Genomic DNA, 26,739 nt, shown 5'->3' with positions numbered 1-26,739 from the left:
GCTCAGGAGGAAGTCCAAGAATGGCAATGCTAAATCAGTCTTGATCTGATTATAAATACTTAGGACAGCATCACTACTGTACAACAAAGTGACTTCAGAAGGTTTGAAAGTTTTCAGGGTCACATTTACTGGCCATCCACTTGCTGTTCAGATAGCAGGGACGGGGTTTATTTTTAAACCTGTCATCCAACACTAAGACATTTCTTCACAGCACAAATCAATAGGGAAAATGGAAAATAAACCGAAATGTAGTGCAAGAATGAACGAGAAGGGGCCTAGTATGTCATTCCTGTGAGAGGTTAAGAGGCAGTGTGTTGGGGTTGTGGTGGGTAAATGGACTGGAACATTCTCCCTCTTCTCTCCTTCTTCACAGCAGCAGAATGGATGGTGGCTGTCAACTGTTAGTGGACTCTATAGTAACCAACATAGTGAACATATGGTTATGAGTCCATCCACCTCATCTAATATCCTCATTTCGAGGTTTGATCTTTAGCAGACTGACCTTAGAAATTTTGCAGATAAGCCCACAGAATTGAGGGCAATCTGAATTAATCCTTTTCCTATGGAGCCTTTATGTGTGGCCAGCCATACAGACTGTATGTGGGCAAATAGGACTGGCACAGGTGTAAAATTTGCCACGGGGCAGGCCACTCACCTTTACTGATGTCTTCATATTCCAGCCAGAGTCTCCGCTGGACTTGCTTGTTTGGGTACCATATAGAACAGGATTCTTCAAAGCCGTAGACAGCTTCCTGGATGTAATGGTTTCCAAACTGATCCAACAAAGCCACAAAATCTGCACGAGATGTAGCCCCATCCAAGGAGTGAAGAGCATTGCTGAAGGCTATGGGAGAAAGTCACCCGAGAGTAAATAAGTCCGGGAACTCACTCATTAGGTACATGCATTCCTAGGCAACCTGGACCCAAGTGGGACCCTGAAACCTCAAGGGTGTGTTTGAGAACTAGATAGGAATAGCATGCATTTCTGTTTAACTGAAATAAATATTCCTCTTCCCAAATAGGTGTCTTTTCAAGTATGTTGGTTAATTTTAGGCCAGTTAAGCAGAGGAGGGTAAATCCTGACTCCTGCAACCATTAAGTAAATGGGTTTTGTATCCCCTAAAACTGCAGTTCATGACATTAAGCCAATTTAGTCAGTTCAATTAATAGCATTTTAAAAATAGAAAGAGAATAGTTTAGTCTAAAATAGAAATACTAGCAAGGAGCATTTCACATCATAACACGAAGCATTATTTTATGATATATTTGTTGTGTGAATATGGGTGTGGATGAAGCACAGAGTCATAAAATAAAGTAAAATATTCTTTGGGTAGAGACTGTGATAGCTAATAGTGATTGTCAACTTGAGAGTATCTGAAATCATCTAGGTACTGAATTTCTGACCATATATATGAAGGAGTTTTAGATTAGGTCAGTTAAGGTGTGTCCTGGTTGGAATTTGTTAACTTGACATAGATCTAGAGATATTGAAGAAAAAGGAGGAATATTGAAGAAATGTCTCCTTAAGATTTGCCTGTAAGCCAGTCTGTTGAGCATTTTTTAAATATATTTTTATTAGGTATTTTCCTCATTTACATTTCCAATGCTATCCCAAAAGTCCCCCATACCCCACCCACTCCCCTACCCACCCACTCCCACTTTTTGGCCCTGGCATTCCCCTGTACTGGGGCATATAAAGTTTGCAAGTCCAATGGACCTCTCTTTCCAGTGATGGCCAACTAGGCCATCTTTTGATACATATGCAACTAGAGTCAAAAGTTCCGGGGTACTGGTTAGTTCATAATGTTGTTCTACCTATAGGGTTGCAGATCCCTTTAGCTCCTTGGGTAGTTTCTCTAGCTCCTCCATTGGGGGCCCTGTGATCCATCCAATAGCTGACTGTGAGCATCCACTTCTGTGTTTCCTAGGCCCCGGCATAGTCTCACAAGAGACAGCTATATTTGGGTCCTTTCAGCAAAATCTTGCTAGTGTATGCAATGGTGTTAGCGTTTGGAAGCTGATTATGGGATGGATCCCCGGATATGGCAGTCTCTAGATGGTCCATTCTTTCATCACAGCTCCAAACTTTGTCTCTGTAACTCCTTCCATGGGTGTTTTGTTCCCAATTCTAAGAAGGGGCAAAGTATCCACACTTTGGTCTTCATTCTTCTTGAGTTTCATGCGTTTAGCAAATTGTCTCTTATATCTTGGGTATCCTAAGTTTCTGGGCTAATATCCACTTATCAGTGAGTACATATTGTGTGAGTTCCTTTGTGATTGTGTTACCTCACTCAGGATGATGCCCTCCAGGTTCATCCATTTGCCTAGGAATTTCATAAATTCATTCTTTTTAATAGCTGAGTAGTACTTCATTGTGTAAATGTACCACATTTTCTGTATCCATTCCTCTGTTGAGGGGCATCTGGGTTCTTTCCAGCTTCTGGCTATTATAAATAAGGCTGCTATGAACATAGTGGAGCATGTGTCCTTCTTACCGGTTGGAACATCTTCTGGATATATGCCCAGGAGAGGTATTGTGGGATCCTCCAGTAGTACTATGTCCAGTTTTCTGAGGAATCACCAGACTGATTTCAAGAGTGGTTGTACAAACTTGCAATCCCACCAACAATGGAGGAGTGTTCCTCTTTCTCCACATCCTCGCCAGCATCTGCTGTCACCTGAATTTTTGATCTTAGCCATTCTGACTGGTGTGAGGTGGAATCTCAGGGTTGTTTTGATTGTTGAGCATTTTTTTTAAAAGTAATGATTGATGTGGAATGACCTAGCCCACTGCGGGTGATGTCAAACCTTGGCAGATGGGCTTCAGTTATATAAGAAAATAATCTGAGAAAGTCATCAAGGAGCAAGCAAGTAAGCAGCATTTCTCCAGTTAGTTCCTGTTTCCGATTCCTTCAGTGATGTAGCAGTAATGAGAAAGTGTAAGATCAAATAAGCCCTCTCCTCCTGAAGTTGATTTTGGTTATTGTGTTTTATCACAGTAAAAGAACAACAGAGACAAGGTGGGAAGACCCACCCTAGCTCTGGGTGGTACTAATTGCATGGGCTGGGGTTCTGGACAGAATACAAAGGGAAAGCAAGCTGAACACCTGCATTCATCTCTCTGTGCTTCCTAAGAGCAGACACGGTGTGACCAGGTGTCATCGGATCCTGCCAACATGCCTTCTCTAACATGGCAGTGACCCCAAATATACCCGTCCTGAAGGTAATTGTATCAAGTGTTTTCTGTCCTATCAGTGAAAAAACTAAGGAATACAGGAACCAAAAATAAGTTTGCAAAAGATTTGACATTTTCTGAAGAAAAGATAATGGGAGAATAGAGGTTAAAAAGGTCACCTATATTTTACATATGCTTATATTTTATTTTACAAAAACCAAATCTATAAGAATCGGGAATGATGAACAGCAGCAGAACTCTGTATGCCTCTTCTCTCTTCACACCAGCCAATTCTGTTTATTAGTTTCTGCTTTTAACAGCCTCCTGGGAGAAAATGGTCTGTAGTGAACAATCCAACTCAATAGCAACTCTGCTGCTTTCTATGGTAATAACCTTATCTGGACGGCTGCATCCATCGTTTCTTTCTAAACATCCTTTTTGAGTATATGGTTGTTTTTTCAATCATAATTATTTTTGGTTGTTTGATTTGGTTTATTGGTTTTTTTTGTTTTGTTTTGTTTTTTGTTTTGTTTTGTTTTTGAGATAGGGTTTCTCTGTGTAGTCCTGAATGTCCAGGATCTCACTCTTTAGACCAGGCTGTCCTAGATCTTAGAGATCCACCTGTCTCTGCATCCCAAGTGGTGAGATTAAAAGTATGCACCATACTGCCCAGCTTTCATCATAATTCTTAATGGTCAGTTATCTACCTTCTATTGACCCTGAGACTCCACCTTCTTTCTGCTGCCTCCAAGACCCTTACTAAGCTGAGAAGTCACCACTCCTTATTCGATACAGTATAGCTGCATGCTTATATGTCATTGCATTCTATGTAAGAGATGTAATACATATTACTACATGTAGTTATAGACAGATTTCTCTGTTGCTTTCTATAGTAATCGTTCTATTATATTTTAGGAAATGCCTCATTTACTATCTCTTTCTTTCCACTTCCTTCCAGCTACTTGCTTTTCTGGGGGCAAGGGGCATCACATGGAATCTTTTAATCATGGTTTTGTTCTTTCAAATGTTTATTCTGACAATTATGAAAAGCCTGCTTTAAAAATAAATACTCTCCTCACACTTCATAACTCCAGGAAAAATGACATTTTCATTGGTTCCAGTCTTGCTAATTCTATAGAATAAAATACACCTTACAACTTCATCTGTGCTTAGGAAATAATCGCATTCTATCCATTTGCCCTGAAGAGTCCATCTGAGCGCATTGGTTGCAAGTCTCGTGGAGTCAGTTGTGTGTTGAGCTACTTCTAAGCTGGCTGATTCCTTTGGAAAGAAATTCCAAAGCCTGGGGGTAGGCCTGCTGTAGTGCTCACCCTGAGAGATGGCTGCTTGGTTGAGTTTGATGTGGTACATCACAGACCGAACCTTCCAGTGCTGCAGCACCGGGTATCCAGATACTTCACTGAAGTTCACCATCCCTGGGGACAGAGGAGACAGAAGGTCAGTGTGTGAGGCTGACTCACAAGCCCCAGGTTGAAAAGCATGACCCCGTTCAATTAAGCTAAGGATGTAATGGTGAGAAAATTATGAAGGGCTCTTTGATGAAGAGACTTTCTAGGAGAGTAGTCGTTCATAACATCCATCCTCGATTGAACTCTTGATCTCTGCTGGGCACTTTGCATATGTTAAGCCATTTGATCCTTCTTCTATAGGTGTTATTATCTATACCTGCCAAATGAAGACCTCAAGACCCTGAGAGGGAGTTTATATAAAGTACCCGGGACACGAGGTTAAAGCAGGGTGGGGTCCCAGATGTGCCTGAACCTAGGCCCAGACTCCTTATTCATTCTATTGTAATATCTAAACAATAAATTAATATTCAATTCCACACTTATTGTAATGCCAGATTCATATTCTCTTTTTTAAAAATGCAGTAATTGACTCAGTTTGTGTATCTGTAACATCGATTTTTCTGTCTCATTTAATTGATTTATATTTGGTATTTACACTTTCATTATTCTGAGGCTGATTATGCTTATTTCCCCTTTACCAGATAGGACAGTGCCCAAGTAACTAAGTCATCAAAGGGTAGTGGCAGCCAAATACCAAGCACCACCCATGTGCCAAGCAATAGGCTATGTTGTTAAGGTGCCCATTACCTATGAGAAGATCCAAGTCCTGAGAAGCTAAGTCTGTTGCCTAAGACCTCTCAACATATGCCTCTTTAGGGCCTTTACATGTTATCAATGGTGTGCTCTTCCTTAAGAGCTGAGAGAAAGAGTTCTCCAATTTGAGTTTTAGTGACTACTAAAAATATACTATCCTATGGAAACAAAATGATTGGGTCAAAGGAAATAAAATCATGCCTTCCTAATTTTATTTACCAAAAAAAAAAAAACCCAAAACAAATCATTTTAGCTTCATTTCTGTGCCCGCCATCTGATACACACACACACACACACACACACACACACATATATCACATGTATACTTACGTGTGTGCATATATGTACACATATACAAATGAGTATTTCAAATGTACATGATACATAGATTGTATATGCACAAGGATGTCAATGAAACAGACATGTGCAGTCAATTTTTCAGCCATTTTGGCTTATGCTGCTTGAAACTAAATCAACTAACATAATACCTAAACCAAATGGAGAGTGGGCAGGATTAATTAGCTGCTTGTCAACTCTGATCAAATTAGGTGAGTAATTACCAACTTTCCATTTATGTGTGATTCCGATGGGAATAATTATTGGTAAAAGGAAGAAAGGTCAAGAAAAGTTGCTTAGTGAAGCAACTGCTTAAATTTTCTCTCAGGTAATCAAAAAGAAGTTTCATGCAATGAAGAGAAGATATTTTGTGTTCTCTTTTGAATGTTCACCTTTCAAAGCATGAAGCTTTTTGACGACATTCAAATGAATACAAACTTTGGCTTTTCACCGTCACATTAACTTCAAAAGCAGACAAATGGAATTTGAACTTAACAAATGTAAGGCTTCATTACTTTAAGGGTACAATTCATTAACACAGAAAATACGTGTGCAGTGCCGAGCCATTTAATACAGTGTCCATATCAGAACAGCCACTCTGTTGCTGTCTGATAATGGCTATGTATAAAACACACCAAGGCTAACACACCAAGATCTTCAACAATGGAGGGTAGAGCCCTTTAACTGAACTGGGTCCTGGTAGAAAAAGATAAACAAGAAACCAGGTGGCTTGGCCTTCAGGCTATTAGTGTTGCTGCAGCTGGATGTTTCAGAATGACAATTACTTTGATGTTTGTCACATTTCTTTCTCACAACTCAAGTAGCTTCTGTGTGGCTACTTGGCTGTGGGACATTGCAGTTCCCAGATGCTTAATCTGCAAAGACAGAGGTCTGGCTGAAATGAATTCTGGTTTCCTTTGCAGTTCTGTGATTTCAAGTAGCTGTACATATGATGTTAGGCAAATGTTCTTGACAATGTTCTGTTTTTAGATCTAAAGTGGGTATTTATCTCATTTACTAGACAGGTAGGCGGCTAGAGCAGAATAAAATTATGAGCATAAAACAATTTGGGAGAGAATAAAGCAACATGTGCAAGCATGTCCCTATGACACTGTCACCTTTCTCCCCCACCCCACCTCTCTCTCCACCATCAAGTTTACATATGTAGACTTGACATTTCTTAACGCATACATTGCTGTGACTTTATAGACTTCATCCCAGAACAACACAGAGGATTTAAGAATAAGTATGAGGCATGGATGTTTGGAGATAGAGATGATAGTCTCCCACCTCTACCCAGGATGAGCCAAGTAGACTTGGTTACTTAACTGTTGTGGATGGGCCTGGTGCTGTTCTTGTGAACAATCTCCTAATGAATAAAGGAAGTCAGCGGGGTGAGTAGGAGGGACTTCCGGGTTGGATGAAGGAAGAGAAGAAGCAGGAGAGAGTTAGGTCTTTTGGATGGGGATAGCGAGCCGTGAGGACAAGATGTAATTACAAGTGTCTTTTGGTTTCAATGGCAGATCTGTCAGGATTCGACAGTGGAGGATTTAGATTTAATAAGGCTTACAAGTTAGGATTTTAGTTGTTGTGCCCAGTGATTGAGTTATCATTGTTTCTGAACTAAGTTTGTGTTGCATCGTCCTTCACGTGGCAGCTTTTCTGGGTTTAAGAGGGAATGGTACAGTGGCAACGCGAGGGTTTGCCTGAGGAGCACCACAAAGGTCATGGGAGTTTGGCGTGGTAACGACCCACCAGTGAGTTGGGTGAAGTTTTGAAGCTCTGAGTCAGAGTCTCCACGATATAAAAACAGGTCGACCATTGCCAGACAGTGCATGGCTAGGCAGCCCACCAGAACCGAGAGCCAGCACGAGCACCAGGAATGTGTTGGTTCGATTTTTATTATTTCCCACACACTTAACTGGTAAGCACAATTCCAGTGGCTATGATCAGACTCCACTGTCATCAGGAAAGCAGCCACATAACTGTTAATGCTTGGGAGATGTCTGTCTTTGCCTACTTACAAATAATTCGTCCCATAGTGGAAAAGGAAGAATAACATATGTATTTTCTGGCTGAGTCATGTCTTTCTTTCTCAGAGTGTCCTTGACGTGCAGTCAGGTTTATTTTACTATCATTTTTGGAATGCATTTATACTAAATGGATTTTTTTTCCAAATAAAGTATCTGACTTCATTTTCTTGAGAATGGGTATTATTTTTATTTTACATATTTTATCCTATGCTTGAGGAAATTGTTACTGAACATACAGGGTATAATCTGAAAAGGGAAGTGGAGGAGAGAGAAGTGAGAAGAGAGAGGGGAAAGGAAGGAACTAGAGAGACAGACAGAGGAAGAGAGAGGAGGGTAAGGGAAAGAGTATACAAATGGACACAAAACAAAACGCAGAAGCAGAACTCTACCCCAAATCTATAGCAACTGCTTAGAAAACTATGACTCATGTCTTTATGACTATGTCTGTACTGCCTCATCCAGGGAGCAAACCTAAAACCCCCAAGCTAGTTCTGTGGAAAGCCAGACCTTCCCTACCATATGACCCCAGAGGCCCAATAATTATTCCTGTAACAATTTCATTCAAACCCCAAGGATCTTATTAATGACTGATTATCTAATGCATCCCCTGAGACCATGGCAGAGGTTCCAATCGGTTCGCCTTCAGTTTCCCCATGCCAATAGCTGCCAATCACACTGCTGAGCTTCCCCTTCCTCATCATGAAGTTTTTCCACTTTCCTTCCGACTTACGAGGCTGTGCCAAAGCATACATGAGAGCATGCCATGTTCCTTGCTAGTGCCAGCCCAGGATAAACAACAGTTACCTGTTTGGTACCACTTGATTGGCCTTTTTATTTCCATGTAACGTATGACAATGGAAAGGCCTGGGAAGCTTAGAGTGTTTAACTGTTATTCTGAAGAAGCCAACAAAGATTTATAAATCAGTATTGCCAGTGTTATTTAATAATTCTGCCAGATGGTCTGTGTGCAAAGGATTCTCTAATTAAACAGGATTGGGAATTGCTGGGTTAAATAAAGTGAAAGGGATTTCTTGCCTGCAGGCTTACTATACTAAGGTGATGTAAATTATTGAGGGGAGGATACCTCATGCAGATTTCTGAACAAATTTGAAGTCAGAACTGGTTTATGAAAAAAAAAAACTTTGATTTTCTTCATGAAAAAAAAAAAAACAGCAAAAATCATGCTTAGAAATGCTGAGACAGAAGACTCTGAAGATCACTTTAGCTCTAAAACCCTCCAAGCTTGGAGGTTTGTGAGGATTATGACCCATAACAACACAGAGTGTGACAGAAAGATTCACTGTATCACCGCATGAAAAGCTATCACTAAACCGTTGCCAGAACTAGCCAGAGACTATGGAAGGTATTGAGTCAGCCATCTCTTTAATCAATCCTTCTAGTTGTTCTGGGCTTTAAAACCACAAGGGAAAGAGCTCACTCTTTGCTTGTAACACAGAAAGGCCATGCCTTTGGTCTGACTACTTCTGCTTAACAAAAATAGGTTACAAACTGGATAGAAAAGCAGCCAGGTCATTAACTGTACATTTCCCCCTGTGATTTCCACTCCCTCTTCCTTGGAGCCATGCAGATTAAACGGGTCTCAACTTGTTTCTCTCTCTTTTTTTTTTAAACTCTAGTAAGCCATGTGAAGAGAGGTCCAAGAACACACCGGTAAATATAATCCTGTTGTGCTAAGAATGTAATTTGAAGCTTTTCCTTATCTAGAAGGTGTGGATTCAAATACAGGTGCTTCTGATGTTTCTCAGCTCTATTCCACTCAATCCTTCTGAAAGGCTGCTGGTATCATCCTAAGCCGCCCTGGGTATCCTCCTAGCTTGGTAGTTGCAGAGCAATCTTCTCTTCCAAAATTAATCATAAACTTCAGGGGAGGGGTGTGTGTGGCTCCTGGTGAGGCTTTAAACAAGTAGTTTATTGTTAGCGTGAAACTTGCCCTGTTTGTAGATAGCAGCCCCCAAACCTCTTTTACACACAAACACACAAACACACACACACACACAGAGGGGAGGGGGGGAGAAGAGAGAGAAGGGTTTCTCAGTAAATAAATGGAACATGATGCCAGAGACCTATGCCTTTTAACACTCCTGAGGCTACATGTTAGTATCATAAGGGCTCTCTGACTCTCTCTCTCTCTCTCTCTCTCTCTCTCTCTCTCTCTCTCTGTGTGTGTGTGTAGTGTTTATATGTGTATATATATGTAATCAGTCTCCCATGGGCAACTGACTTTTTATTTTGAAGATATTTCTTGAAGGTCCAGTACATATCTACTTCTTATTATTATTTATTTTATGTTGCTTCCTTTCCTACTATAGGGAAGACATGTAACAGGCATGGCGAACTTATTTACATTGAGACATGACATTATTGAGACATAATGTTGTCATCTACAATGGAGTGAAAATAAAGAAGAAGAAAGGAAGAAGAAAAATAACAAAGGAAAAAGGAAAGGAAGAAAGGAAGAAAGAAAAAGAGAGAGACAAAGAAAGAAAGAAAGAAAGAAAGAAAGAAAGAAAGAAAGAAAGAAAGAAAGAAAGAAAAAAAGCAAAAATCACCAAAATATCTCATAGTGTTTTAAGTAAGTTTACCACTTTATGCTAGGACACTTATCACTGTATATAGGCACAGGTTGTTTACACTTATCACTGTATATAGGCACAGGTTGTTTATACATGCTGAACATTAGTTTTCATTGGTACATTATTTAGTTAATAAATAGAGATGTCATATGTGTTAGGAACAATTTTGTTAGTGTTAGCCCATCACATCAATTCTATGAGGAAGATAGTGTTTTAATCCACATTTTTAAGGGTAAAAGAAACCTAAGCACAGAGAAGTTAAGTAACTTGCCCTGAACTTAGACCTGTAAGGAGCAGATCTCAGTTGTCAGGCTCCAGAGTGCATGCTAATAATTACTATGCTTCATTGCCTCCGGATGAACGACCTCTAATCCCTGGTTTCTGCTGAAGGCTCAACCATTCTTTAGAAAATGGAGGAAAAGAGGCAGACAGTAGAGCATAAGGAAGGCAGGATAAATAAGGCAGAGGGATAATGAAGAAACAAGCATAATAAACAAAATTGAGCACACGCATATTGTTCTAGCAAGTGATGCCACATCTCAAGTCACTGATTTTCTATATTTCATGGGACACCTGAAGTCCTTTCTTAGCTCAAAGAGGATCTATTTAGAACCTACAACCTGGAAAGAAACATTATACCCTTTGGGCCAGGCCTCTGCCCAAGCTATGTCTCTGTCCCTTATAGGCTGAGAGAAGAAACTGGAATTGAAGAACAGAGAGGCAGGTTTTACTGTCTCCTTCACTCGATGAAGGATCAAGAGACCTTCACGTAACAAAGCCAGATTCAAACACAGGGTCACCGGATAACAAAACTCTACAAGTCTCTGTCTTATCTCACTGCTCCTTAAGTTCTTTGCAGGGAACTCAACTGCACTATTAACACCCATTTAGGAGGATAGATGCAGTCCATCTTCTTTCTGCCTCTATGACCTAGATACCTCAAACAAACAAAACCTTTGAATGCATATGCCTCCATTATGACATTTTTTATGATGAGTTACTATAGAATTTAGCAAGAAAAGATATTGTCACAGATATTTTAGCAATAATATGAGAATATTGACAATTTTACTGACAATCCTAATAATGTTTGATTTTATAATGCATAAGCCTCCATTATGACATTTTTTTTCTGACAAATTCCTATAGAATTTAGCAAGAAAAGATATTGTCACAGATATTTTGCAGCAATTATATAGGAATATTGACAATTTTACTGACAATCCTAATAACCTTTGATTTTATAACGTATATGCCTCCATTATGACATTTTTTTCTCATGAATTCCTATAGAATTTAGCAAGAAAAGACATTGTCACAGGTATTTTGTAGCAATTATATGAGAATATTGACAATTTTACTGACGATTAATCCTAATAATGTCCGATTTTATAACCAATCGTTTATCATGTTTCAAAGAAATGACTGGCTTAGAAACAAACATGAGCATCATCAAGATAGTGGTGTGATTTTAAGAAACAATAGACATCTGTCTGGGTTTGGCTAAGAAAGTGAATGAACACTTACCGGTCAAGAAGTCAGGGTCTGGGGTGGGCTCTGAGATTTCCTCTAGGCACTGATTCTCCAGTGGGACAGAAGCAACCACAAGACCATCTGGCAGTTGCTGGTCTAAACCACGAGCAAAGTTGTTTTGTCTAGAAACAGAGCAGACCTTTGTTTTCTGAGTGTCCATGTTACCTCTCAGCATGCAGTCTGTATTACAACACACAGTTGAAAAAAGTCTTTCTTTACCAAAAGTCATGCCTCACCCTGAGACTCACTTGGTAATCATGACATGACTTACTTTGTCATATGAATAAGGAAGGTAGGGGGTTAGGGGGCACAGAGATGAGAGGCAAATCAGCTGAAAATCTTTATTGGCAGAACAGAGAATATTTCCCTCCACCAGAGTGTTTGCCTCTGAATCCCTCTTTACAAGATATCAACACTCTTGGTTACATCTGTAGACTACAGAGAAGACTCAGGCAATCACAAGATCAATTCTGATATCACACTTTTTGCCCTGGCAAATCAATGCCATTGATAAAAATGAAAAAAAAAAAACCATACTTGTAAAATCTCCTGTTCAAAACAGAAACAGGAACCATCTTGAAAATTGCTTCCAATTTGTTACCAAGGGTTTCCAAGGCTTAGTTTGCTACCAAGTTGTGTTTCATGTTAAAATATTGACATCATCATCATTGTCATCATCATCATCATCATCTGATAGCCAGAATATTACTATGGGTTCTAAGAAAATTCAAAAAGGCCCCAAAAGAACAAGCACAGGAGTCCGTTGGCCAAATGAAGAATCTGTAACACATTTTCTAAATAAATGGTTCAAATATTTTGTCTCCAGGAGTGCTTTATAATTTTCAAAATAACTAAATGTCCTAAATACTTAGCCATAATCATAAATGTCAATATTTACCATGGTAAATATTGACATTTATGGAGATAGTTAAAAAATTAGTTCATATAAAATTGCTAATAAGCCCATTCATTATTAACCTGTTTTATGGGAAAAAGGGGAATGATATTATTTTATATTTTAAATGTCTTACTTAATAGACAACAACTGGATTCTTACAACTGAATCCAACTTATTACAACATGATATTTTAGTTGTCAAATATGATGGAAATTTAGTTCTCTAATGGGTGGTGCATAAGTTCTCCCTGAAGAGGTTCAGTGATGGCCAAGAATCCTTTGAGCAGACTCTGAGGACTGCTGTTCTAGACTTGCTTAAGCCAGGTCTTAATATTTGGAGGTAGATGAGTTCTGGGACAGCCAGGGCTATACAAAGAAACCTTGTCTAAAAAAAAAAAAACCACCACCAACAACAAAAAAACAACAACAAAAACCAACCAAACAAAAAGATTTGGAGGTAGAATGGAACTTGAACATTTTGGTGTGGCTTCGACATGAAGTCTTGAAGGTAAGATTTCTTTTAAGGTTTTTTGATGTACCCAGAAGGAACATGTTTCTTGGGTTCTTGAATGAAGAGTGTAGATGTGGACAGGATTGTGGGCAAGAACACAATCTATCTGCATCTTTAGGTATATCACATTCACCTTTATGACTAGAATAAGGCTCTTCAAAAAAGAAGACACATCAACACCCCTGAAAAACAGCTTTGTGCATATGAAGTTCACCTGAATGTTCCTTTTAGCACCTGTCCAGTGGCTACTTCCTTGGACTGGTTGTTGTAGCCAAAGAACATTTCTCCAAAGAGAGTCTGGTTCATGGGAACCTCTCTGCTTTCCCCACAGTCACCTCCCTCTGGGCAGGTCTCTGTGACAAGTTGGCAAGAGCGTCCATCCACACCAAGCTTGTAGTCCTCGATACACCTAATAGGATAGAGAGCTCAAGGTAAGGAAGTATGCATCATTGACTCATCAGGACAAAAGCAATTCAGCAAATTGGGAAGCAATTCCTTTGGAAAGATACTGGATGGCCCCAAACCAGGGATAATTCAATTGGATCTTGGTCCTTTCAAACTCAGGTTCTTAAATCTATAAATTGAGGTTCTTGCCATCATGATAACATCAATCGTTTTACTTTTTTCCCTAGAAGATAGGTCTTTTAGGACTCAGGAGCTATCCTTCTGATTTCTGAATCAAATTTAAGAATTAAAGGAGATCAGCTTATAAATCAATTGACATACTTGAGCATAAGGTAAGCCTGCATTTTTTCTCAAGCACGTTCGGTGGAGCTTTGGCAATTGTTTGTAGGGTAATTAGGCAGCAAAAGAGTGCACTGTGCTTAAGGAATCAATAACTCTGTAAACTGGTCCTGTGGCAAGTCAACTAAGAAATGAGGAAGATTTATGATCTCCTAGTGTGTTCTGTTTGAAATGCATACAAACAAATCAGCAACTCATACCAACCCCTTTCTATTCAGCACTGATATTCTGAAGTAAATAGATGCCAGGGCTACTGTGTGCTCCATAAACCAACAACTGCCTCCTGGGTGGGTGCTTTCCATATCGTATTGCTCCAATTGGAACGTAATACTAATTTGGTAATCATGGGTCAGTGACTTGTAAGTCATTAATTGGACTTTATTTGTAATTACGTTATAAGTAAGATACATTTGTTAACTCAAGTAAGACGCAGTTCTTTAACAAGGCTGTCATTGTTTAAAGGAATTATGCCCCTCCATTGAAATAGAGCAAATTTAAAATTTTAAGACAAATATGATGGTGAGCACATCACTTCTCACTATCTGGAGTAATTGTGATAAATTTTTAAAAATCCAGTCCTTTATAGCGGAACAAAGGGTCATAGTTTCAAGAAGTAAGACACAATTCTGTAACAATGCTGTCCTTAACTGGGCAACTCTGGGCCAGTTGATTAATCTTTCGTGAGACTTTGTTTTCAAAACTGCAAGGAAGGTGTGGGAAGTAGCTGTTGTACTGGGTATTGAGGAAATTAATTCATATATTCAACATATAGAACTTAAACCATGCTAAATGTGCAGCTAGTGCTGGCTAGAGGTTGCTATTTTTATTAGCAGAGGTGCAAATGAGGACCACAGGCAAGCAGCCTTCACTGCTAACTCATGCCATTTCCCATTTATACCGTTGAATTAACAGGTGTGAATGGGATTCTTTAATTGTAAGTGCATGTGAATTTCTTTCTCTACAAGAACCTTAAGTCAGGACTTATCTGGCAGCCAGGTAATATATGGGCCTTGGGCAACACCATTCAACATGTGCCTAATTCTGACTAAAACCCGAAAGTCCAATGGGAATCTATGGCTTTTGTCCAGGAGACAGATATGACTTGAGACCCACAAAGGACAGATTCCACATGTCAGAGTAGGTCTTGGAGGAGATCTTGAAATGGTTCCTTCTTCTAGCCAAATCAGCCAGAGTCTGGGTGATGGGCCAGGGTAAAGCTGCCTGATTCCAACTGTCTGTCCCTCCCACATGGCCCCACTTCTCATTCCTCTGTCTTAGTATTACATGGTAAACTTCTTGAGAAGGTAGGCCATTCTGGGCATCCTGTTGTTACCCTTGTGTCTAACACGTACATAGGCTCTCTGTACAAGCAGGTGGTGAAATGAGTATACAGTAAATAAAAAGAGATGCAGCTTCCGCTGAGTCTGCTTCCAAAATTAATTGAAGTGGGTCAATCTTAATGGTAACATTACAGAGAACATTAAAGTTTAGAGCAAGCTTCTATTTATGGAATGGGATTTTACAAGAAACTACATACGCAAATTGCTCAATTGCAAAGAAATGAGAGAAAATACAATAAAACAACATTACAACTGCACTGGAAACCTTCTCACGGGTTACTCAGCAGGCATCGGCTTTTAGCAAGCCCCTAACATAGTTTTATGACTATAAACATTGATGTGCATTGCAAGCTTATTAGACGGTGAGATTCTTGAGGACACAATCCTAAATACTACTTCCCTCCGCAGCCTAGTGGTCAGTGTGGTGTATAGCATGCAGCAAGCACCCAGTGGACTTGGCAGCAACAGGATGGGGTGGGGGAGTGGAGCATAGTAGTAGGGAGTGGGGGAAGGGAGGAAAGAAGGGACGAGCCATCTACGGACACAGCAGAATTGGCTAAATCTTTATTTACTTGATAAATATAGCATGAAAATGACTTCAACTATAATTTCACTCAGCAATAGAAATTTAAATTTTGAGAAAACTGCAGTGCTTTTAAAAAGTTAGAAAGGGCCTGAATTCTGCTCCTAATCTTCCCGTTTACTGACTTTCCAGTCTTGAGGAAGATCGTTTACTTCACCAGGCATCTTTTTCTCGCCTGTGAAATGGAATGTTATCGCCCAGGCTGTTCCCTCACGGGGATGGGGGAGAGAGCTGATCACAGGAAAAGCATTATATCCTGAGGGATTAATAACTTTGCAGAAGGAGGGCGGGATATGTAAAATGCCAGGGCTTTGAGAAGCAGCATTTGAAGTTCCCATTCTTCGAAAACCACTCCTCCGCCTTTGATAATCTACCAGATTCACATAATCTTTCTCTCAAGTGTTGGACCACGGGAACAGTTTCTGCCACAAAACGTATTATTAACGTAGCTCCTTTAAGGCATAGCTTGGAACATCTTTGCTTAATTAAGCAATGATTTATGTAAACCATGTGGTTAATTTCTCCTTTAAGTTAAGCCAGAGGCTGTGTTTCTGTAGCCACTGGACTAGACTTCCCCTAAGGTTCCTCTAGACTATCAAAGTGCTCATTCTATCCATGCTACTGGCTCTCTCCTTAGAGCCTAGGACAAGACCAGTTCATTCACACGGACCTACTGGGTTTTCAGCTTGGAAAGTCCCTCAGCCCAGCAACCTCTTGGCTGCTCCCACTCACCCGCAGAACATAAGGATGTTGTACAAGGTGGGATCGTCCGGGAACGGCGCCATCTGCTGGAGACACAGCTGTTCGCAGCCGCCGTTGAAACCATCTGAGCAGTCCACTCCGATATGGCGATCATAGCAGCCTGAGCTGTCCTTCATAGGGCTGAGTCCTGAAGGACACTGGCAGAACGAGAAAGAATCCACACAAGAGGGTAAACATGAGACCCGCGTGCAGTCACGGACAGACTCCAGGTGAAACTATTACACCTGGGAAGGAATCCATGAATTTCCTTTTGCCCTTTTGGCCCTCTCTCTCTTTTTTAATCTTTTTGCTTCTCTCTGGGCACAACTCACATTTGCATTAAGGCACTGGCTCTGAAGGAGGCTGGCATGGAGCACTGTGTCAAGACAGAGCAAATGGAGAGTGCTGCTTCCCAATTGGACCTCAGGCTGGCAGCAGAGAGGAAGTGGTGGGCCAGAATTAAAACGCATTAAGCAGGGATTCCTGTGGACTCCGGAAAGCAGTGGTGCTGTTTGAACTCCACACTAGGAGGGCACTTTACCAAATTTGGTACCAGCTGGCCATGTTGGAGAATGGAGTGAACCAGGGCTGCCAGTCTGAAGGTAAAGGTGACGTTTTCTGTAGCTTTGGAGAGGAGTGTGATGGCTCTCACAGTGGGGAAATGATCACTTTGATGTCTCAAAGACAATCCATGGAAGCTACACAGCCTACTTAATTGTCTAGCCCAATCTCCAGAACACCCCAGAAGGTGAGCGATAAGAGGAAACTGAGGCACAGCATTTGACTTCTAAAATCATAGCTGCTCCATGCCAGTCCCCACTTGAATCCTTGGAATATTGGCTGTGGCATCCTGATTGAGTGGCTGTGTCGTCTTCTCGTGGAACATCTATTTACCGAACCTGAAGCCGGCGCCATTTTCTCTCACAACCATCCTGCCCTATCCTCATTCCAGGACACGGGGCAACCCCGATATTGCTTTAGACTCTCCAAGATTCTATTTTTTAAATTTTATTTTATTATTTTTTTCAACCTGGATCCTTAAGCTTGTGTAAAGATGTTGTCCATTAATATTAATGCTGATTCTAACAGATGGGGCAGCAGGGAACCATGAAGGCCAGGCTTGAGCAGGTAGAATGGGGTAGAACTGAGCGTGTCTAGATTTGATTCCAAAACTCTGGATTTTAATGACTACAATATGCCTGTCTGTCTGTCTGTCTGTCTGCTGCCCGTCTGTCTATCATTTACCTATTTATCATCTATCATCTATCAATCTACCTATCTATCTATCCATCCATTCACCTACCCACCCGCCTACCCATCTAATCAATGTATCTGCCTTTCTGTCTGTCTGTCTTTTGCAAGCACGCACACTCCTCCATAACCCAAACGAAACTTGGGCCAGTGTGAGCCATGTCTCTCTTCACTCTCCACTACTTGGCCTCTCTCTCTCTCTCTCTCTCTCTCTCTCTCTCTCTCTCTCTCTCTCTCTCCAGGTACCTTGCCTTAGCTTCTGCAGATGTGCAGATAGATGTGTCTCTGCAAAACTACCTCTGCTTCCTCCTGCTCTCCCAGTCAAAGATCACAGCAGGATATGTACTGCTTACTGACTAATTCTGCAATTTCCTAAACAAATGTCCCACCCCAGGACATGCCAGGCCCCCAGCTTGGTCCATATCCCCTTTCCCAAGAAGACAGATGGAATGCTGAAGGTGGCAGCATTTAAAACCAATTCGGAGGGCTGCCCCCTGCTGTGAACACCCAGATGTTCCCTATAATGGTTATGATGGCAAACAAGCAATTGAAGAAGCAAAGGGTTGCACCCCATGATTTGTTATCACCTACCCCCCTACACACACCCCAAGCTCCTCAGCTACCCAGCTGTTAAGCCAGATGTGTCACCAGAGGGGGCTGGCTTAGGCACCATGTGGCTGCCCAGTCTTGATCTGGCTATAGAAACAAAGTGTTACTGGAATTAAATGTCTCTTGCTGATGGCCAGGAGTTGTTCCCCCTACTCTGCCACCCTTTTGTAAAGATTGTTAGAAGCCATCAAGCAGAATAAAGCCAGTTGTCCTGCTAATACTGCTTTGTGTGATTTCAGTTCTCACACCAGCTAGCTCTAGTAGCCTCCAGCCAGGGCTGCCCAGCTTCTCAGCCACCTTGCTTCTTTTCAGAATGCTCCATCATGCAAAATTTTTGACGAAGACTTCACTGAGTGAAACAGAATGTTCCAGAATTCCATGTCCTGGCATATTCATGCCTTGCCTGGTCCTAATGCCTAGATGACCATGACTGCTCCAAATTGGACCACCTGATGTCCAGACTCTCTTCAAAGATTTGGAGAGAAGAGAACCTTCATTGTCTTGTCCAAGTTGGATAAATTTCTTTTCTTATAAGTAAAGCTAAAAATAATAACAGCAGCTATCACGAATTAGGCAATTCTTTTTGTAGACTATTTTTATCTATTGTATTTATGTAGTCCCAACAACACAGATACTTTATCTTCTCAATTTTATAGGTGGCTTAGAAAAACAAAGAAACTCGTTTAAGGTCACCATTGGTAGAAAATGATAGAACCGCACTTTGGGCCTAGATCTGTCTAACTCCAATGCTTGTGTGCATTTCTGACATTCGGCTGCCCACCTGTGATAAAATCTGGACTCCTTGGAAGAAATCAAGGCAATGTACCAACAATGTGAAACAGCCATGGAGATTTGCATTTGACTATTTTAAACTATTTCTGAAGTATATTCTGGCCTCAGTCACAGACTTATAGGTTTTTAGCCTGATATTTTTTCTATGTTCCTCCTTACTCACACACACACACACACAAACACACACACACACCATGTTACTAGTGGAACTATTTTAGCACAAAATCCTGCAAGCTGTCCCAAGTGATGACCTTGAAGGCAAAACAAGATCCTCAGTCACTGAGAAAGATGCAATTATCTTTATTGTACTGTAACTAACTTGGGTGGCAGTTCAGAGCATTTTAGAAATATGTCCAGGAAAAAAACTGTTGAAATGAAAAGCTGAGATTTCTTTCATAGCTCTCAGTATTTGGAGCACCCATTTCCCACAGAGCTAGTCATTCAAGCGACCAGGAAATAATTTTGGTTTCTCCTGTGTCTTCCTTCTGTTAAGACATTCAAATTTCAGGTTTTCTCAAAATCTTGATCTAACTGCAAAGAGAGGCTACAGTCAACTGTGACTCCACTTACAGAGGTAGCTGCAGCCCTGTCCAAGGAAGCACTTGTCTATAGTAGTTGCACTTTCTGCTGGCAAGGCTTGGCGTTTTTTTTCTCCTGGCTGTGGATAATCCTCCCATTTGGACCTTGAAGGAGAACCATTTACCCAGGCAGGAGCCCCAAGGTCATATATTAACCCTGCTTTGCATAGATTACTTTTAGCAGTTCCAGGGACTTTATAAACTACAGGTTTAAGAAGAAAACTCCATTTATTAGAGTCATAGTACTCCCCCCACCAGGAAGATCTAATGAATGACCTCATATTTCAGTGACCCCTAAAATACACAAGGTTAATCATCTTTCATGAGATGTTCATGGCTTCTTGACTCATTACTGGTCTAAGGCATAATTTGCTAATGAGATTAAAATGGCTTTTCCCCATTCAAATCCTTTTATTTGTCGTCTTCCCCCCCACCCCCGCTCCTTTTCAACCAATGAGTTTTGGTTGATTAATTGCTTAGGAGGCTAAATTGGAGACCACAGACATATAAGTTCCAGATTACAAAGTAGATACTCTGTTGGCAGATGGATATGAGTGATGGATGCATGAGCATATTCGTGTCTCCTGGGAGCAGAGGGACAGATTTCAGCAGCTGAGCCTGCCTCACCTTACTTGGATGATTCATAAGCCAAGAGACCACATTTCCTACTGGAAATAGTGTTTTTTTTTCTCCCTATGTGGCAATCTCATACATTTTGCAAATAATGATTTCCACAATTTCTTGATGGGCTTTGACACGCTGGTTCAAGCCATGCAGGACTTCTCCCAAGGGGAAATGTGCGATGGAGTTGAATTTATATTTCAGGCTGCTGTGGTTTTTCTGCCCCCATTTCTCTGGGAGCCTCTGAAGTGTGTTCATTTACTTATTGACCTACAGAGAGGAGAGACGCTCACGCCTAATGGTCTCTGCACATCTGTGCACAAACAAAAGTGAGATGACACATGTCATGGGAAGCCATAGTGGGCAGCATGTGGAGGAAGGGTGTCAGGGTCACTGAACAACTCAATATTCATTAGAGTATGATGGTCAGTGGGGGAAGGTCATGTGCTCCATACACAAGAATTCAGGACTGCCAATCCTGCTCCTTGCGTGGTCATAAGATAGTCTACTTATCTCATTTATTTCAATATCTTATGAAGCAGAAGCACTTGTTGGGTATTCTCTGCACCAGTGTGAGTGTGTGGATGAGGAGGAATCATGGGATTTCCTATTTTCTATATTTGCAGTATATCAGTGCATAGGCCTGGGAAGAAGGAAGGGGCATAGGAAGATAGATCATTCAGTAAAGTGATTGTTCACAAGCATGAAGATGTAAATTCACCCTCCCAACACCCATAAGAGTAAAAGCCTAGTCTTAATGCCTGTAATCTTAGCACCAGGGAGATATGCACATAAGGATTTTTGGGGCTATATGGCTTTTAGCAAGGTTGTCTCATTGAATTTTTCCCCTTTTTTAAAAATTGAATATTTTCTTTATTTACATCTCAAATGTTATTCCTTTGTCCAGTTTTCCTCCTTCCCACTGCTTCTATGAGGATGTTCCTCCAAGCACCCACACACTCCCACTTCCCTGCCCTCGATTCCCCCTACACTGGGGCATCTATCAAGCCTTCATAGGATCAAGGACCTCTCCTCCCATTGATGCCTGACAAGGCCATCCTCTGCTACACATGCAGCGGGAGCTTTGTGTTCTCCTTGTTTGATGACTTAGTCCCTGGGAGTTCTGGTGAGTCTGGTTGGTGGATATTATTCTTCCTAAGGGGTTGCAAACCCCTTATTCCTTCAGCCCTTTCTCTGACACCTCTATTGGGGACCCCATCCTCAGTCCAATGGTTGACTATGGATATCCACCTGTGTATTTATAAGGCTCTGGCAGGGCCTTTCATGAGACCGGCATATAAGACTCTTTTCAGCATACAGTTCTTGGCATCCACAATAGTGTCTGGGTTTGGTAACTACATAAACAAACTCAAAGGAAAAAAATGCATGATCATTTCATTAGATGCTGAGAAAGCATTTGACAAAATTCAGCATCCTTTCATGTTAAATAATATCCATGTCTTGGAAAGATCAGGAATTCAAGGCCCATACCTAAACATAGTAAAGGCAATATACAGCAAACCAGTAGCCAACATCAAACTGAATGGAGAGAAACTTGAAGCAATCCCACTAAAATCAGGGGCTAAACCAGGCTGCCCACTCTCTCCCTATCTATTCAACATAGTACTTAAAGTTCTAGCTAGGGAAATTAGACAACAAAAGAAGGACAAAGGGATACAATTTGGAAAGGGAGAAGTCAAAATATCACTATTTGCAGATGATAGGATAGTATATGTAAGTGACCTCAAAAATTCTACCAGAGAACTAAAGCTGATAAATAACTTCAGCAAAGTGGCTGGATATAAAATTAACTCAAACAAATCAGTAGTCTTTCTCTACTCAAAGGATAAACAGACTGAGAAAGAAATTAGGGAAATGACACTCTTCACAATAGTCACAAATAATATTACATACCTTGTTGTGACTCTAACCAAGCAAGTGAAAGATCTGTATGACAAGAACTGCAAGTCTCTGAAGAAAGAAATCAAAGAAGATCTCAGAAGATGGAAAGATCTCCCATGCTCATGGATTGGCAGGATTAATATAATGAAGATGGCCATCTTGCCAAAATCAATCTACAGATTCAATGCAATCCCCATCAAAATTCCAAATCAATTCTTTGTAGAGTTAGAAAGAGCAATTTGCAAATTCATTTGGAATAACAAAAACTATTCTCAACTGTAAAAAAACTCCTGAGGGAATCACCATCCCTGACCTCAAGCTATATTACAGAGCAATAGTGGAAAAAAACAAAAAACAAAACAAAAAACAAAAAACAACAGCAGGTTACTGGTACAGAGACAGGCAGGAAGATCAATGGAATAGAATTGAAGACCCAGAAATGAAGCCACACATATGGTCACTTGATCTTTGATAAAGGAGCTAAAACCATCCAGTGGAAAAAAGACAGCATTTTTAACAAATGGTGCTGGTTCAACTGGTGGTCACCATATAAAAAAATGCAAGCGGACCCATTCTTATCTCCTTGTACAAAGCTCAAGTCTCACTGAATTCTTGACCTCTAGGTTTAGTGAAAGATCTCATCTCAAAGACTAAGATAGTAATTGATGAAGAAAGATAATTGATGATGTCTCCCCTTGGGAGAAGTCCTGCAGGAGCGTGCGTGCACGCACTCACACACACACACATACACACACACACACACACACACACACACTGAAACCTTCATGAAGACTGGGGCTGGGGTGAGGAGACTGAAGTTCTCTCTGCTACATCTTCTTAATTGCCTCTGTCATTAGTCATAGATGGTTCATCCAAAGTTGTCGGTGATACTATTATAGGAATATAAGACCATACCACCTTATATAGCCAAAAATACTTTATACATATGCTGAAATCAAGGATCTTGAGATGGGGAATAATCTTGGACTATTTAGATTGGCTCAATGTAATCATAGGAGTTGTTAAATGTAGAAGAAGGATGCAGAATGGAAGAGACATACACTACACAATAATGGTTAGAAAAGTTCTGTATTGGGCTGGAGAGATGGCTCAGTGGTCAAGAGTACTCACTGCTCTTCTAGAGGTTCTGAGTTCAATTACCAGTAACCACATGGTGGCTTACAACCATCTGCAGTGGGATATGATGCCTCCTCTTGGTGTGACTGAAGACAGTTACAGTGTATTCATTCATATATATATATATATATAAAATAAATGAATTAATAAAAGAAAAAAGACAGGCAGAGAAACAGACAGACAAAAAGATACAGTATCTCTGGCTTAAGTTAGAGGTGTACCAATAGACCTCCGAACTGAGAAAAGTGTATAGAATCTAGAAGCTGAAAAGGGTAAAGCAACTGATTATTTCTAAAACCTCCAGAAAGGAATACACCCCTGACTCTCCCTTAATTCCATCCCAGTGAGACCCATCCTAGCTTCTCATGTAGACTTGTAATCTAACACATCTGTATAGCTTTAATCCATTGAATTCAGTGTGATTTATATGAAGGTGTCTGGTGCAGGAGAATTTAAGGGCAGTGAATAAGGTCTGGCCATCAGTAGTGAGTGGTAGCTTTATGCTCTGAGAACCCTCCAGAAGCTTCCATGGCCCCTGGCTGTTGGCAAATAGTCCTATTTTTTAATGGTGTGTTGCGATTTGCACAAGGCTGTGCTTTTCACAGGTATTTGTTTTCTGTCCTTGGAGGCAATATAAATAATAGTAATTAACTGGTAGCAATTAACCCCTGGGAGCCGAAGCATAACTGACAGAGCCTTTCTAGGAAGAATGAAGGTGGAGCAGCCCATATGGCCATAACATGAGTCCTACCTGTCTGGCTTGAGTTTAAGTTAGAAAAATATACAGCTGCATCTTCTATGAGGTCCATATCTCTGACTCCTTCCCAGGTTCCGGAAGGTCCATATTGCTCTTGCTTCTCATTCTTTTCTCCTTTCAGGAAAATATGTCTTTCTTGGGAAGTCTTTCCATTCAACACAGAGTGCAGGGGTGGGCCAATTTTTTACATGGCAGTGGATACATTTATTATCTTTGCCTCTGGCCTTCCTCCAGATGACAAAGGACCACTCTGCTAACACAACAAGACTTGGAGACAATATAGATGCCCAGTAGACTCAGGTCAGGCTCAATGTCAGATCCTTAGTCATCTTTTCAGTAGAGTCACAAGCCTCACATGTGAGGCTCTCACAAACTCCACCTTTCTTCACAGAGACCATATGCTTTTAGAGATATGGTGAATGAAATATATCTGCCAATTGGCTTGGCCCCTTTCGCTCTGAGAGCCACGTGGAGTAGTAACTTCAAAGAATTATGCTAATAGAGTTCTGGTATAATTGGGTGACTTTCTGCAGTGGCTCCAATTCTGCAAATGCATATTCATCAGAACTATTCTTGCTAGCTCCGTCTCACAGATTACAGTGTGGAGACTAGGAATCCATCAGCACAGCTACATGCCAAGAGAAAGGCCAAGGATGGCCAAGAGAAGGCACCTGACAGGCAACCCTGGACCCTGGGGAATGGGTCCTGATAGAAAGAAGTAATAGGAGTCAATTCCTGTGTATGAATATTCCTATGAAAACCATATGTGGATGGCTAAGGAGGGTGGGCAAGAGAGGGTCACATAGGTGCATGCCCAGGTCTCAGTACTTAAAATGACTCCAGAAAATAATAAGGAATGAAAGATTGGAATTCTGGATAAAGGAAAGCAGGCTAGATGGTAAAAGAGCCTATTTTAACAGTGAAATTGTCATCTGAGAAACTCATGTAGGTGGAACTTGCCAAAGGAGCGGAGCACCAAGGGGCATCAGCTCACCTCCTGGCTGCACGTGGAAGCTATGAACTAACCATTACTGTCTTTATATTTTGAAATACTTTGAATTTTCCCAAGTGCCTCCCCACATTCTTTTCTGTCTTCTTTAGGTACCTGACAGATTATCTTACCTGACCCATAACTTTATCTCTCCTTTGATTTTTTTTCCATGTCCCCTTTTTTCTAAGCAAAGCCAGACTTGTCCTGGCTGCAGCTGAGTTGGTGCCAGCTTAGTGACTACACCCTGGACACCAAATAGACATTCATCATTGATACTGAAGAGCTCCCTGAATGGAACAGATGCGCAGAATTGAGTAAGAAGGAGGGTGAAAGATGGTATTGGCTCTGCATCCTCACAGCTTCCCATGCTCTGGGTCCTCTCCCACATCTCAGCTGTCAGAATGGGAAGTTAAATGGGGCACCATATCCTCTCCAGGGCTGGGAGCTCCTGGTCCTTTCTCCCAACTCAACATTGCAGAACTGCACATCTCAATGAGTGTTCCCTACCTCACTGTTTCACTTTGAACATCTACCCTCACATCCTGCCCTGACCCAGACTCTCTCCCTTCTTTGAGATTGCATGATTCTCCCCTTTAAACTTCAAAAGAAGGTAGGACTGAAAAGAGATGAGTGTGTTATGGGGAATAGTAATGCCCAACATAGAGGAACCAGCATCCAATGGCTTCATTATCTCTGGCCTCCCTTTAACTTCCTGGTCCAGTACTGTCTTCAGTGCCATAACCTGGGAGATGGCAAATGTGTTCTAACCCTAAAAGTCTTACTGCTTAACAACATCAGCTGTTTTTTTTAACTAAGTTTATAGATCTGAAAACAAAAGAAAAACAGAAACCAACTTTTTAAAGAAGCAGGGTTCCTTGATGTAATATTTCCACCTGATATTGTTGTTGTTGTTTTGTTTTTGTCTTTGTTTTATTTTGTTTTGTTTCTTAGACAGGAGCCCTGGCTAGCCTAGAACTCATTATGTAGAGCAGATCTGCCACAGTCTCAAAGATGCTTGCCTCTAAAGAGGAAGCTGGAGAGGTCAGCATGGGTTCTGGCAACTGTTGTTGTTGTTAGCCTTAGCCTTTAACAGCTGAGACATCTCTCTAACCCCCCATCACATTTTGGTTATGTTTTTCCTTAGCATTTCTATCATAACTTATCTACCTTTGGGTGGGTTTCTCCTAAAATTTTCTATTAGCTTGGAGCCAATGCCATTTTTTGAAGCAATTGATTAGCTTTCAAATAGCTTTTAGCAACTGTCTTGTAAGACTTTACTATTCAATCTATGGAAGTTCCTCTAGAAAGGTCTAGAACACTTTGTTGTTGCAGGATATTTGATCACACTGTGAACCCCTAGCTTGTGTTATTTACTGGAAAAACCTGTCTTGTGGTGTGACTCAACCTTAGCACACACCTTTAATCCAAGAGCTTTCTGTTTACTATAAACAGGATTAAATTAAGTTGACTTTAGGTAAAGAGGCAGAGCAA

General features: G+C 40.9%; 1 protein-coding gene across 1 annotated transcript in view; it reads right to left on the bottom strand.

The window, feature by feature from the left end:
- The window catches only part of Astn1 (astrotactin 1), a 319,917-nt gene that overhangs the window by 72,323 nt on the left and 220,855 nt on the right, over positions 1 to 26,739 (bottom strand). Inside the window, exons 12-16 of the mRNA XM_021156108.2 lie at positions 16,602 to 16,768; positions 13,417 to 13,611; positions 11,789 to 11,916; positions 4,507 to 4,611; positions 656 to 844 (exon numbers count right to left, since the gene is read on the bottom strand). Coding sequence (XP_021011767.1) covers positions 656 to 844; positions 4,507 to 4,611; positions 11,789 to 11,916; positions 13,417 to 13,611; positions 16,602 to 16,768 — 784 coding nt within the window. The remainder of the gene's footprint in view (positions 1 to 655; positions 845 to 4,506; positions 4,612 to 11,788; positions 11,917 to 13,416; positions 13,612 to 16,601; positions 16,769 to 26,739) is intronic.

This window comes from Mus caroli, unplaced genomic scaffold (assembly GCF_978045245.1).
Source record: "Mus caroli unplaced genomic scaffold, Mus_caroli_1 scaffold_1, whole genome shotgun sequence".
NCBI classification, from domain to species: domain Eukaryota; kingdom Metazoa; phylum Chordata; class Mammalia; order Rodentia; family Muridae; genus Mus; species Mus caroli.
The sequence above is the reverse complement of the archived record's forward strand: the minus strand, read 5'-3'. Positions and strand labels throughout refer to the sequence as shown.